The 15,897-nt window shown below is 47.8% G+C and overlaps 1 protein-coding gene across 1 annotated transcript; it reads right to left on the bottom strand.

Moving 5' to 3' along the window:
• Positions 1-885: 885 nt before the first annotated feature.
• TSPAN15 (tetraspanin 15) lies at positions 886-15,089 on the bottom strand (the record flags this gene model as incomplete). The annotated part of the gene is made up of 8 exons (XM_080347669.1): positions 886-1,038; positions 1,495-1,611; positions 2,955-3,002; positions 6,067-6,183; positions 7,652-7,747; positions 8,619-8,693; positions 10,443-10,628; positions 14,994-15,089. The coding sequence occupies 8 exons, from the start codon at positions 15,087-15,089 to the stop codon at positions 886-888; spliced, it is 888 nt and encodes a 295-aa protein (XP_080203795.1).
• Positions 15,090-15,897: the final 808 nt, after the last annotated feature.

The raw sequence follows: 15,897 nt of genomic DNA, 5'->3' as shown, positions 1-15,897 counted from the left end.
CCAAGAAGCCGCTGAGAGGAGCGCGCGAGGCGCAGAGCTGCAGCCCGCCCAGACCCCGCAAGCCAGCGGCACCGCTGCCCCCGGCCCCGCGCCCGCGGGCGCCCCTCGCTTGCACAGCAAGTACGAAGCATGCTAAACAAAACCTTTGTGTTTGTTTTCTTTTAATTAAAAACAGTTATTCTTTTATTTTTGACAAGAAGAATAAAATTTAGAAACATCTCAACACATAGAACTCCCCCTCTAAAAAAACAAACAAAAAAAATCACCTGGTTAATTTACTAAAAGGGACAAATATAGTACATACAAGACTAAAACATCCTGCAAGTCTATACAAAAGCCAGACGGTAATAAATTGCATTAAAAATATATCAGGCATTACCTGATTCAACACTGGCATTTGTCCCCTTATTCAAAGGCACAAAACACTGAGCAACAAAAGTGTTCAGCATCACATCCATTACTGTCAGTAAATTCACCCGGATTAGCATAAAAAATTATTAAACACATGTTTAATATTCGCCACACAGATCAGTAAGAAATCTGCTTTGGAAGGAAAGGACAAACATTTAAATACCACACCTCAAGATGCAAAGGCTCTCCCTAGAAACCTACCTCCAAATCTTCACAGAGCAGTTTACCCGGCTGGGTATCACTGAGTAATCATTAGAAACCAAGCGATTTGATGATCCAGAAGCCCACCTCCAGCAGCGCTGCGGGCAGCACGGAGCCCTCCTGCTCCGCCCGCGGGTGCCGACGCACCAGGAGCGACGGAGGCGCCGCCGCCGCGCCGCTGGCCCGGTCCTCGCGCCCGCAGTCTGCAACAGCCACAGAAGCCAGCACGAACCAGGACGGATGGAGTTTTAAAGGGTGTGGAGGGTTCCGGAGTCACCCTGGGTAGCACATGCAGCAGCCGGCCCCAGCGAACTCAGGGGCAGATCTCAGCGGCACTTCTTGGTAGAGGCTTTCGCTCAGCTTGTGCTCGGCGATGATGTCTTCCACGCGGGTTATGTACAGCAAGGACAACAGCACTCCCAGGAACTGCAAAAGGAAGGGCAGCTCAAGCCAGAGCTCCAGTACTGCTTGTCTAACACTTCCCACAGCGGCTTTTAGAGATTACCTACGCATACATCGCATAGCTGGGCAGGTATGCAGTCTCTACACAGAAACTCACACTGTTCTTCTTCTTTGCATACGGGGTATAAATGGGTCATTTTTGCAAAGAGCTAATACAGTAGAGGAACGACCACCCCTGTGCCTTAGAGCATTGGAAAGTCTCAGTGGATGCAGGAAGAGAGGACTCAAAAAAACCCCATGCAAAACCAAATTAACCCAGCAAATCCTGCAACGTAACACTACTAAGTTACCAGAACACTTACCAGTTATGTTACATTTAAGTAAAAAATTATAAGTAAATATAGTCAAATGGGATATTGCATACCGTAGCAACGAATCAGACAATCCAATTGAATGGCTAACGCACCGGTCCCTTCTCACCTGGGGCAGCAATATGCCGAGCAGCACGCCGGCCATGATGCTGTAGTTGTCCAAAAACCAAATCAGCACCGCATTTGTGCATCCGCGGACGTATATAACATGCTGAACACTCAAGCGCTGCAAGACAACAGAGCAGACGTTCAAATGGGCAGCGGCACGGGCATATGACACAGTAACACACGACAACTCAAATTTCAGGGAGGCGAATTTGGCCCTCCTTCCACCGCTTTAAGCCCACTGAATTTGATGCAGACCCTGTCACTGATTCTTCCGTCTGCTTTTAAGTTGTTTCACATCTGAACAAGTTATTCCACTTTCTGAGTTGTTTTTTTCCCCACAAATCGCATCCAGTTGTCATTTTGGGTCACTCGGGAAGCAGAGGTGTCTCTAGCTCTCATCCCTGCTCCCAAGCTGAAAGCGCAGCAGCGGAAAGACACCAATTGTGGACCAATTGATTTGCAACAGACTCTAAACGGGGCAGGAACAAGAGGATTTCAGCCTCAGCCCTGCAAGCTGTGCGGCACCATCGCCCCAGCCCATAATACAGAGCAGCACTTGAGGCTGCAAAGGGTCCTGAGCAGATGAATGGCATGAAGTTAAGCAGATTCTTAAGTGCTTTGGACGTTAGAGCCAGGCTGGAGCTTTTAGGTGATTAAGCCATAAATCAATGAATCTAAATGAAGACAGGTCGTATGTAAAGATAGCGGGTAATTCCAAAAACCAACATTTGAACCTGGCATTGTGCTCCAAGAGCCTCCAATGAGCTGGGGAGAGGGGCTTTTTCAGACCACCGCACCGCACTACAAAGCTGGGAGTGGAGATCTCCCAGCGGATCCAATTACCAATTTCCCAGCTTAATCACTTTGCAGTTAGTGCCTTGGGCCAGCAGTCTGCACTGCGGCGTCACCGAGGGGAAAACCCAAGGAGGAGTCCCCATCCCACTCCTGGAGCGGGGAGAAGCCAACACCACCCGGGATGTCCTGCTCCCCTCCCAGGAATAACTATTACAGCCTTAAAAACAAAACACCCGCTGCTGGGACATAAAACACTTAGAAACAGCTACGCTGGCTTTACCAAGACAAATTTTACTCAGTGAGGAACTTTGGCTTTAAGTATTAAAAGCTTTCCCCGGCTTGAGTCACTACTTAAAAGAATTGAAGCATCGTTCTTTGTATTAATTGTGGAATTAGCATACGGGGGACGAGCTCTGGGAAGAGGTGCTTCATGCACGTCAAACAAAAAATCATGGAATATACAAAGAAAGGAAGATACCACAATAAAATACAATTAATGTTCTATATATACGAAAGTTATTCCAGATAAAATAATTTTAATGGCTGATTTAAGTGTCTGGTAGATTTCAGTATGCGGAAGACTATTTTGTATCTGACCAAAACAAAACCAAAAGAGCAGAGCAGCATCACCCTTTGCCACGACAGGGTGGCCATCGCTTACATTACCTCTTTGTCGATGGTTTTGTATCCGCACATAGTGTTGATAATATCTGTCTGAAAAGAAAATATAAATATAATATATATAATAAATATAATAAATAATATAATAAATAAATATTTTATATATATATATATAAAGTAAATATAAACTATAACAGAAACCAAAAGTCACACACACACAATTCTTACTCTTCTTGCATTCACCCAGCCCATATAAAAGCAACAAGAAGGGTTATTCCTCAGCCAAGCACCCCAGGCTCGGGTTTAGGCACAGCTCTACGTGACTTTAGACAAATCGGTATTGCCATTGTCTCGTGACACAAGACATTTGAAGCGTATCTATCCAGAAAACCAGCGTGGCATCGGAAACCAAAGCGGCTACAACGGAGCTGGAAGCTCCAGCTGCTCCCACAGCACAAACAGCTGGCTTTAATTTTTAGGTCTTAATAACTTCAACAAATCTTATTAAGAAAACCAGGGATGAACACAGCCATCATACCATCACGATGACAAATTTCAGCTCTGAAATACCCAAAACTCCAGTAATGTCCAATGCTATGAATGCTTACATGAACATTTTACAAGAACAAGTTTATTATAATCTATTTTTATATGTCATTATACATATGAATATAAAATACATTTTTAAAAGACTGAGCGCTTGCACTCATCACCGATGACCAACACACTTTGTGTAGCCATTCAGTATTTGCTCGAGCCCCGAAGCTCCACCTGGCCCGGCAAAGCTCATATGAAAATACCATCCGCTTATGGATCAGGCAACGGAAAGCCCAGCGGCTTCAAATCGGGCAACGAACAAAGCTGGAACATGGAGGAAAAGGACAATAGCGAATGAGGGGAATAAGGCAAAATACACAAGCACAAGGAACACAGTCACGTCATTTCATTTTAAGCACGGCATTCGCTAACATGATACCATGGCACAGGGAACCGTACGCAATGCTGATAAAGGCATTTAAACAGCGGTTTATAGGCATTTGGGAACTAATTTTTGCCTGTCACCCTAGTGGAAGTCTTCAATAAATACTGTGACTTGAAAACAGTCCCCTCGGAGCCCTCGCAGGCTGCGCCCGGCTTGCCTGAGCACACAGCCTGTCGGAGCACCAGCGCCCGGCCCCCGCATGAGCCCGAGTTTTCCATGACTACAAAGCCCGTGAGTAATCACAAGCCATATCTGTCGTTTTCCAGGACAGAAACCAGCCTGTATTTGGAAGCACTTGTCAAATACACAAGATTTATTCAGCTTCTTGTTGGTTTTTCTTTCTTTCTTTCCACGGCAGAGCTGGCCACGGTGTCAGTGCCACCCTGCGACCTGGGCTCCGTGAGGGACATCGATGGCATCCCAGGGTGCCCAAGCCACAAGCCCTGAAGCACCACAGTGTCTCGCTGAACAGCCCACCCTTAAATAAGTTTTCTTTGCAATTTTGGGGGGTCTTCCCGCCTTTCAATTACCTTTCCTGAGCTCACCACTGTGCAAGCCACCTTGCTGCTGCAAGGAGCCTCATCCGCGCTCCCCAGCTACAATCCAGCATATGGAGAACATGCTCCCTTTTTCCCCTCGGAAAAGTGCCTGTTTTAGCGTTTTCCTGCCCGACAGGTTGCATTTGAAACACACGACGCGTCTGACTGTGCTGTGGCTGTAAAGGCACCTGGCATCATTAGTCACCCGTTTCGCAGTGCTTCACCTTCACATTAACGCTCTTTTTACACACACACCAACTAAACTTTTAAAATAAGACTTCAACAGAGAAATGAGCGCCACAGAAAAACAAGCAGCATTTTGAACGACCCCCGGAAAGCCAGATTGCTCTTGATTAGCCAGCTCTATCTTTCTTTACCACCAACCGAGGGCAAAATCCTGAGCTCTTCTGCTCAGTGCGGCTGTGGATCAGCAGATACTCTTTTCATATACACAGCTTTCTCATTCCCAAACACGTAAGACTTAAAGCATAACTGTTTAGCTTTGCTTTCTGAGAATAAATCAAAGCTCAGTGCAGACTTAAACAGACTCCTTCTCATACACAAAAAATGTGTAAGCACATGGAATAAACACTTGGATATTATACACATTTCTCAGCAACACCTAGCAGGATTACTGACACACTTACTGCACTTCTTTTCCCTGTTTTTAATTGAAGAGCCGCGCTGAAGGCAGACACTGAAAGAGCAGCACACAACACATAGGGTAGGCCATCCACCATGAGCTCTGCGACCTCTGCTCTCGCGCATACTCAACCTTTATGAGACACGTTCCAAACAAAGGCCCAAACCCAGTCAGGGAGGGATGGCCCATACTGGTTTTGAGTTGAGAAACAGTTCTTTATCAAATTCAGCATTACATCCATCCCTCAAATGAAGAGTGATGAATTAAAACCGCTAAAATCTATATAAAACACATTTACACGGAACTTGATGCCTGCTCCTAGTGCTGCCAGCACCAGCTAACACCAGTTCATCGTAGACTGAATCACAGAATCATTTGTGTTGGAAGAGACCCTCAGGATCATCCAGTCCAACCATAACTTAACTTAACTCTAGTACTAAACCCTGTCCCTAAGAACCTCATCTAAATGCCCTTTAAACCCGCCCAGGGTTGGTGACTCCAGCACTGCCGAGGGCAGCCCGTTCCAATGCCTCACAACCCTTTCTGTGGAGGATTTTTTCCTAATACCCAATCTAAACCTGGCCTGGCACAACCTGAGACACGGGTCTGGACTCCATGTGCCCGGGTTTCCGTGCAGGGAGGCTTCCCAGAGCAGCAGCAGCAGTGTGCAGGGACGGCTGAGGACGGAGCCGCAGCTCCCGACCTGCGCCCGCACGGCTGCACCCACCCTGAGGACACTTCCCGCGTTTTGGGCGTCTCGGGATGACGGGGTTTGGTTTTTGATTCACACAGCAGCTGGCGCACCCCGACCCACATCCACAGCAGCAACGTTCTCCTTGTCAGGCTGCCAAGACCGACAGACCCACAGCTCCCGTTTTCGGGAGGGACCCCATTTCCTTCACGTCCTCCCCGCGGCTTTTTAAAGTTGGGTGCCTCTTCGTGCGAACGCCAGCGACCCGGCACGGAGCAACGACGCCAGATGCCAGGACTGACCTTGTTAGTGACACAGCACGTGTAGGGCACCCCGCAGGCCAGCGGTCCCGGCGCCGCGCAGCTGTGGTAGACGTTCTGCGACCAGTCTCTGTAATCCTCCCCACCGCAGCACTTGAACTGCGGAGAAATTCAATGAAACAAGCTAAAAATTCATGTCTTAACAGAAACTCTCGAATCAGTAGGAAGCAAAGTAAGACTATAACAATGTTAAGAGCACCGGGCTACGCAGTAATTCTGCCATTTCATCGGCAAGGCTGATACGTATGATGGGCACAGCTGGAAAGAACTGAAGATCGCGGTAGCAGCCCTCTCACTCGTGGAGCTGCTGCTCTGTGCCGGAGGAAAGCACGGAATGCTCAGTTCCACCTCCCATCTTCTCCGAGCTGAAAACTATCTGTCCGGGTCTGGACACCATCAAGCACTGTGACAGTCTCTCCAGCTGTAACACACCGCTCCAGGTTTCATAGAGGGTTGTGACTACACTTCTACATTAGTCTGAAGGACAAAAGCGCTGCTGGAAGGCATAAAAATAATCTCACCAAAACGTTTTGGGTGTGATTTAGTGAAACTGAAATCTGGAAAACAAATACTCAAAGTTTACACTGACTTAATGCAAACATTCATTTTATATTCTAAATGAAAGGAAAAGGAGGCGTTTATTTAATCACTAAAATGTATAGCCGTTATACGTACACATAATTTTGGGCAGTGCATGGAAATTTTAATGCATTATGAAGTCTAATGACAAAATTTCCTCAGGACGGTTTGCTTCTGACAGACTTTCCATGCTAACTTTGTTTTCATCTCCATAACGATGTCATAAAATACACATATCACTTCCTAACCTCACTTTTTGTTTTCAGTCATTATTTGGCACGGTCACTGACATCACATGGGCCCTGGCAGCACATTTCTGGACATCTTCTGCTGCCTCTATGGCCTCTGAACGGCGGGGCAGAGCTCTTCAATAATCCAATAAAGATTTCAACACGCCAGCCTTGAAAATTAAAAGGGCTGTGAGTCAACCACACGTGCCATTAAGTAACGTGCAGCTGGGCTCAACGCAATCTCTGAATTTTAATTACAGGTACATGCGCTCCCAAGGGCTTTTCCTTTGAATAATCACCTTGTTAACGAGCTTGCTATGTGCCCTCGACTGAAAATACAATGGCCCGGGTTCCAACAGCCTAATTGCCACCTAATTCCTCGTTATCCACTGCCTCCTGTTAACGAGATGCTGTTGAACGTCTTGGACCCGCCAGTAGAAATGCCGAGCGCAAGGACTCGGGTGGAATTCCGGCTGAGTTTGTCTGAGTCCGGCTGTGGGGACCCTGTATGAATACACGTTTGCAGGATCTGGCCTTGATCATCCCCTTCCTGCAGTGATTTAGGGCATCCAGCGCCAGCCGGATGCCGGGGGAACCCCAGCGATGCTGCCACAGATGACCCGTGACATCTCATCCCCCTCATCAATAAGAATCTGATTATCACACCACTGGAAAAACTCAAAGCTGTCACTGAGGATCCACCACCCCTGGGCCACTATATAGTCCCGGGGAAAAGCCAAAGAAACAAAGCGACCAACCCGCTTTTGAACAGAATCCATGATGTTCTTGAAGTCCAAGTCATCGTAGTAATTCTCGATTCCTCTTCTTATATTATCGTTCAAAAATTTGATTGTCTAGAAGGTAGAAGTAAACCAAAATTCATGGGTTACACAGGCCAAAACCAAACGAAAAGAACAGGTTAAAGCGACAAGTGTAATTGGTGGCACAGAGGAAAGGCTCTTTGGTTTGGTTCTGTTTTTTCAAAGGAAAAACAAACACCAATTAGAAATCAATCAGAGCCCAGTCCTGCAGGGACCAACCCTCCGTCAGCAGCAGAGCACAGCAAGAACTGAGACTAAACACCATCAGAATGTAACAGCTGTCAACCCAGCCGCTAAACTCATCAGGGCTAAACCCTCACAGGTCAGAAAGAAACCCGAAATACACCTAATACACCCACTTATTGTCTCAGTACTACAAACCGCAACACCTGGAAACAAAACAGAATGAAACCTACTATGGAATTGGTGATTAATATGGGGTTATAAGCTGCAAACTCGTTCAGCCTCTATTGCACACTCTTGGTTACCAGGTGTTCCCCAAATTCTTTAATCTGGAATTCATCTCCAGAATGAGTGGCCAACCCCATCCCTCCCCAAACCTGAAAGGCCCTAAAAAGGCCTGAGCTGCCTTCAGACATCCATCAATCAGCGCTCAAGTGACAATCTGAACACCCTGTCTTTGCTCCGCAGCACGGCTGTGCGGTCCTGGATTGCGAGGAAGGTCCTTGGTGACCAAAGCTCAACACGAGCAGCACGGCTGTGCGGTCCTGGATTACGAGGAAGGTCCTTGGTGACCAAAGCTCAACACGAGCAGCACGGCTGTGCGGTCCTGGATTGCGAGGAAGGTCCTTGGTGACCAAAGCTCAACACGAGCAGCACGGCTGTGCGGTCCTGGATTGCGAGGAAGGTCCTTGGTGACCAAAGCTCAACACGAGCGGCTCACCTGGTTTCTGAAGATCAGGGCCACCACCCCGCCGGTCAGCTCGATCAGCAAGCAGATCCCAAGGATGTACATGAACTGCAGGAAAACAAGTGCAAATGAGTCCTCGAACAGCACAAACCCCAATTACTCTTTCAATTAGTGTCCTTAAGTGGGTAACGTCCAATTGCCAACACACTTGGCTTTCTGCATGTGAGACGCCATTTTAAAGAAAGATATAAAATTATGGGTTTGTTCCTATAAGACTGTTCATGGCACAGAAAGCTTTCTTCTCCTCGCTTGAGTCATTCTGGGTTTTGCCCAATTGGCAAACACATTCTTTTTCTGCTTGATGGACTCAAAACTGATCGATGCATTTATCACGCCAAGATATTTCTCTCCACAGCAGCATCCCAGAGAAGCACATTAACGGACCGCTGCAAACCACACCAAAAATAATGTTTTATGCCTCCTACACAGTACTTACTCGTTAGCCTTCATTTCTTGGGTAAAGCAGTGCTTTAAGATAATCCAAACCATTTTCTACTGAATTGCCAGTGTTAAATAAATCAAAGCAAAACTGGCTGCGTGTGCTGCTCCGGCAGAGGGGGCCGCGCCGCCCCCAGCCCAACACGGGGCTGCACGCAGGCACGACCCCGACCTGCTGTGCTCACTGCCACAAGAAACCACAGCTGCCAGCTATTTATTTATTCGTTTTGTGCACCGTGCACCTCACAAATGGCCACAATGTATGCGCCTGTGGCTGCTTATCAAAAGCGCTTGGAAAACACGAATTACATGAAGAAATCCATAGCAACATCATCACTGTGATGTGCCAGTACTTAAATGTTATTTTAACCTGAAGGATTCTCTAGGCATAAAAAGCGGCTGTTGCATTAATTTAGCTCTGGTTCTGAACAGCAAACCTCAACGGGAGAAAAGTTCTACGATCTCTCATGTGAAAATAATCTCTAACACGGTGCCCCGAATGCTGGTTCAACTCCTGTGCCCTCAGCACCCAGTGTCAGTGCCACATATTCACAAATCTTCTCTCCTGCTAACTCTGGAATCAGCCTGAGAAGCAAACGTCGGGGACTTTCTTCGTTCCATACCCTGCCTGGTTTGCTACCACATGGGAACAGAAAACGTGTTCTGCATCAGGAGAGGACACAGCGCCATGCTCAGGGTGGAAGATGCCACCACCACACAAGGACAGACCCTCAGCAAAACTCCCGTATAACTTTCTGCTTTCTCCTACATAACATACGACACTTTTAGCATTTCCTTAGACTGAACTGACACGAAGGTGAAAATTACGTTTTCCCGCTTTGTTTTTAATTAGCTGCATGCGCAACTTCCATCTGCAACCACGGTGTTGAAATGAGAAGCGTTTGGGGAACCATCTGAGACCACAGCTCATCTCTGCACTGGGTGCCCCAGCGAGGAGGTTCAGTTTTAGGGAGCCCCCCGCCCCGATGGGGAGGGGCTGCAGCCAGACTTTGCGGGCAGTGCCAGCCCCGTCGGATGGTGTGGAACAGTGAGTTTGCACATGGTAACTCACGTTCCTGGCGGTTTTCCATAAAGCCCTTAGCTATAGGAAGGCTGGTTTCTCGGCGCAGGGCTCTGCCCCCCGCCCGCCCTGTCACTGCGATCACACAGCGCTCCGTGACGGGGGACACCCGGACACGGTGCGGGGCCCCCGCCACACGCCAGCTCCGGCTCCACCAAAAGCACAAAAGGCAACTGCAAAAAGCCATTTTTCAACACAGACACCGATAAGGGTTTGAATTTGGGCGACACCAGAAAGCAACGAGCTTAAAAATCACAAATAAAGAAATCAAGACTTACTGCTTGCAGGAGGCATAAGTTGTCTCGTAGAGAAGCCAGTACGCCCACAAAAGATACCAGGAACATGATAATGCCCAAAAGTATTAAAATAATCGCTGGGGCTAGAAAGGCACTTTCTAGAGTCTTGTACTTCTGTCTTTCGACTTCTGCATAAATGCCAACGGCGAGGACAAGGGCCCCGATCACCTGGAACAGAGAGGAGCACAGAGGTGACACCCAGGAGCAGCAGAGGTGACACTGGGTGGGCACACAAACCAGAATTAATGAGAGACAGCGGAACGCCAAACCGCAAGTGTGGATTAACAAAACAGACCTCAAAGACCACACAGAAAACAGCCCGGTTAGAAAAGAACTGAGATTCGTTCATTTCAAAACATATTTAATAATGTTTTAACATTCTGGAAGTGAAACAAATTGAAACATACGTCACTGGTTAAAATGTAATTTATTACTCATCTGAGATCACATATATTACACACATTGGCAAATGCCACAGCACTAATATTCCTCCTCCATGCGTCTGTCTGTCCCTCCCTCTCTGTGGGGTATGTGTGTGTGTGTGTGTGTGTGTGTGTGTGTATATATGCCCCTAACGCCATATAATTTCTACCCCAGTCTGCAATCAACAGCTTATAAGGCCCTTCACATCAGCTCCTGTTGTATCTAGGCTCGGTAAATACGGCCAGGTGTATCCTACACCTCCAGTCCTCCTGGCACTGGGGGCAATGCACCCAATATAGGAAAGAAAAACCCACAGAAATGGCAATTACAGCACTACCTTAAGCACTACCAGATACAGCTGACAAGTGAAGCAAGAAGCAATACATTTCATTTAATACCATATTTCAGTCAGAATCATTATGGTGAAGTCAAAGCCATCAAACCTATGCCATACTTCAAGTCACTTTGAATTATGCTGAATTTGAAAAAACTAAAGAATAAAATAGCCTACACCACCTAAGGCGTGAAAACTGCAGTGGAAAAGCTTCCTGCCGACTCCAAGAGCCAGGCACATCCCAAACCCAAACCCAAACCCAAACCCATCATCTTAGCACCCCGATAAACAGCGTTCCCCCCAACCCAGTGCAGGACAGACCCTCTTACACACACGGAGCTCTTGGTCTCAGCCGGGATGTCCCACACAAAGCTCCACCACACACGGCACCCTCAGCTGGGACATCACCCGTCCAACAGTTGGATTCTGTTTTTAATTATTGGATATATTAAAATAAATCAGAGCTTACTGGCAATTCTTGGTTTGCTACAGGTAAGAATAAGAACCCAAGGGACACGACGTGAGGAATGCCACCCGGCTGCGTTTAAAAAGGAAACACATCTCAGAAGGGTTCGCCCACAAATATACTGAAGCTATTTAGAAAGAAACTTACAATTGTACCCAATGGAATTCAGACTAACTCCGCTCTGAGGAATTCAGGAATCATGCTGGTTAGGGAAGGCAGGAGAGGAAACATGGGGGACAAGTAACAGGCACCCAGATCTACCATTTATGTGCTTCTACTGTAAAACCGTAGTTTGGGGGCTTATTACTGAATAGTGAACTTGTAGTGTTAGCTTCATTATTTAAAATATTCAGTTATTCAGGTCATAAATGATACATTTTTTTCAAGCAGTAGACAACAAACAAATCAGTTTGAAAATTGTAAATACAGCTATAACAATTGATCAGAGAGTCTCGGAACCACACAAAACAACTACAGACTATAAAACCGGTGACTGTACATGTGTACGTGATGCAGCAGTTCTATTATGATGATGATGATTTTAAAAGAAAATGAACCGGCTAAGATCTAAAAGCCGACACCTTTGTGCCCAAACTGCACTGACCCTGTGGAAAGCGGCAGTAACGGGACTCAGAGCCGTTCAGGAGCTCCAGCCCCGCCTGGGAGATCCCACGCTTAGGAGATCAAAACCAAACAGACATAAACCGCAGGTGTTAAAACTCGATGGGGATTGTCTGAATTTTCCAAGTGTGCTGTTTCAAGGCCAGAGTGTTTTACTGAAATGTCGTTTTCTCAGCCACAGTTTTATCAGCAGTACATTCAATTTGAGATGTTTGTGTTTCTACTCACAGGCACCAAACAAGATGCATTCCCACTTTGAGAGCTTAAGATATATATATATAGAGAGAGAGAGAGTAATCTTACAGATACATATGTATCTTTATGTTCCGTTTGCACCTCTGCTCACATGCCCTCCAAGACTACTTGTAGCATTTCAGGTGTACAAGTGTACAGTCCCGCCTTTTGTTTTCTGACACCAGCTTGACCCCCAAAAAACCCTAAAATCCCCCACCCCAAACTCCCACACTTTACGGCTTTTACTTTCCCAAGGACCGAGGCCGATATGCCACCTCGGACGAGTGACACCTCGGCACACGATTAAAATCCTCATTCCCTAACAAGCAGGATTTACGCTTTTATTATCTTATATTTTTTTAAAATGTTTAATAACATTTTGTAAACCTTTCACATGGTCAAACCAGCAGTTACATGAACCGAGCTGCCGTGCGAGTTTGCAATGATCCCCCGTGTGTGCTCTCCCTCCCTGCGAGCAGGGGGAAACGCCACTTCCCATAGGCAGCCCAGCCCTACACGAGCTGTTTACATCCTGCATCCTCCACAACAGCTCCCAAGCTGGCAATTCGCAGTGTCCACAGGACAACCGAACTGGCCCTGACTCACACTAAACGGGTGTCCACCAGCAAACAGCCGGGACTTCCTCCGGGGCTTTTGCATGCACAGGATTTGCTTTCCCAAGAGAAAGGAAGAGCATTTATTTCTAGCCTAGTGAGTTTAACCCTGTGTTTACAATACTCACTCTTGAATAAAGCGCCTGCTCAACACCAGCACCTTGTGTTTAAACTGCTGGGTGCTGTTTCAGTCGGATGAAATGCCACGACAGCCGCATTCACCAGCGAACAGTTGCCTAGGAAAGTCACAGCTATGAGCGTTTCCAAAGCACCGGGGGGCCGCGGCAGCGCTGGGGCCGCAGCGAACACCCTCGGCGCTCCCGCGTGCCGCCGCTTCCGCTCTGCCTTCGGTACAGCTGATATGCATTTCCTGGTGATTTCAGCAATCCTGGGCACTCAGATCCCGATGTTCATCACTCACAAATGTACCAAAATAAACCAAAACACAAGCCCCCCTGACCCCCCGAGCAAACCAGCTCTTCAGCCGAGCAGCGACATGGAAGCCCTTGGTTATAAACAAGGGCAGAGCACTGAAAATCCAGAGCGAGCAATCACAAAGAGTAAATATAATCCTCTGGCTGTTTGAAAGAGGCTTTGTCCTCCAGGGACTCTCACAGAAACGTTTCAGAAGGGCCCTCTTTCTGCTAGCAGAGCAATTTTCACGTCCCACCCGCAAAGGGCCCTTGCTGCCCATGGACAACACGGAGCAGACGACGTGCACGGTCCTACGTGAAGGACACGTGCCGAAATAAAGGTTTGAAAACTAACGCAGCAAACTGCCATTTCCAAAAATCACACCTGCGGAATAGGGGTTGTGGAGAAACGCAGGGAACTTTGGGACTGCAAACCTGGTTTTCCCTGGTTGGTTTTATTTGCTTAGAAAATACAAAAGACATCCAGGACCCCAGAAAGTCTGAATGACACCCGAACACTTTGCTTTTCGTTTTCTGTTCATCCTTAAATCGTGGCTTTCATCAGACACCCACCACCAAACCTGGTGGATCTAAACCACCTCTCCCACGCAACATGATAAAAGCTTTATGCTCCCACCTGGTAAATACGGCAACTATTAAGACAGAAACACAGACCAGAAAAACAAGAGCTTACGCGGCGCTTAAACTGAAAGAGCCAGAAAGAAACCCCACCTAAGCATCTCATACATGAGTGCATCTCGGAGCCAGCACAGCCAGACAGCATCACCCCAGTGTCCCTGAAAAAGCACCGTGTAAAATCACCGTTCACTAAAGCGAGCCCCGACGGCTCCTTCCACAGCCCAGGTTGTGCTGAACCTGCCACATTTGAGAAGTCAGAGGTAAGAAGCTGGGACTTCACCACTTTCAGGAGGCTGTGCGTGGGTTTCCCCTGACACCCGGCGAGGACAGTGACTGTGACACACCTTGAAGCTTTAAAACTTCACAGTATCACCGAGCCAACGCTCAGAAGGGGAATTATCCCACATACTGCTGACTGCCATTGTCGGGCAAAGGCTTTATCTACCTAGCTCCCCTAGGGGGAAAAAAGGCAATATTTTAATACATACACGAGTGATTTTTATCTGCCGAAACTTCCAACCCCTGCAAGTCCCCCGTCCTCCAAAACCAGTCTGTCGCTCCCTGGGAAGAGCTACACCCTCCTCCACAGGTGTGCCGGCGCCGCCCGGGCAGCGGGAGCAGCGATTGTTGCAAAACCCCGTTCCCGGCAGGACGAGACGCTCCCGCGGGAGCCGGACCCGGGACCCTCCGTCCCCAATGCCGCACGGAGCGGGGGCGGCCGCGCCCCCCGCGCCCCCCCGCCACCCCCGGGCTGGGGGAGCGCTGTCGCTGTCCCCCCGCCGCCCTCACCCAGAAGGTGGTGGAGTAGGTGATGAGGGTGAGCTTGAGGCAGAGGTAGGAGAGCCGCCCGCAGTACCGCACTTGCTCCGCGTCCCCCGCCGCCATCCTCCCGCCCCGCAGCACCTGCCGCCTCCCGCCGCTCCCTCCGTTCCGTTCCGTTCCCTTCCCTTCCCCTCCCCTTCCCGGCGGCCCGTGCCCGGGGGAGGGAGCGGCCGCCCCGCCGGGCGGGTCCGGGGGCGACACCGCCGCTTCCGGCAGCGGCAGCGGCGGGGGGGTTAACGACGGGCTGCCCGCGGGTGGCCGAGCGCACGGCGGAGAAACACGGATAACACGGGTGGGGGACGGAAACCGCCGAGATTCTGCCGGCGGCGGCTCTTCCTTTTCTGTTTCTCAACGCGCGTCCAGGACTGGCCCCGCAGCCGGGATCTCAGAAACACTAAAATAATTATATATATATATATATATATATATCTTGCTACTGAAACAGGCACCTAACGCTGCTGCCGGAGCCCAGAGCAACGCACACACCCGCAAACCTCTGCAATTGCTATTTAAGAAAGCGTGGGCAAAAAAGAATACATATATATATATATATATATATATATATATAAAAATATATATAAATATATATAAATATATAAAATATAATATATATGTTTTATATTTTTATATATAAAATATATATATATATTTAATATATATAATATACATTATATATATTTTATATATATATACACACACACACATATATATATATAAATGCAAAGGTGCTACATGGGCGCTGGGTTTTTTTGGTTAAGTACACCTAAACATCACAAAGAAGAATCCCCACACTCTACAGCAGCACAATTAAGCAGTACCAGAACATTTACCTTTCATTGTACTACCCAGGCAATTGCACATGCAGTGAGGG

The sequence above is a fragment of the Nesoenas mayeri genome (genome assembly GCF_963082525.1).
Source record: "Nesoenas mayeri genome assembly, chromosome: 7".
NCBI classification, from domain to species: domain Eukaryota; kingdom Metazoa; phylum Chordata; class Aves; order Columbiformes; family Columbidae; genus Nesoenas; species Nesoenas mayeri.
Note: the sequence above shows the minus strand (reverse complement) of the source record. Positions and strands in the feature narration are given on the sequence as shown.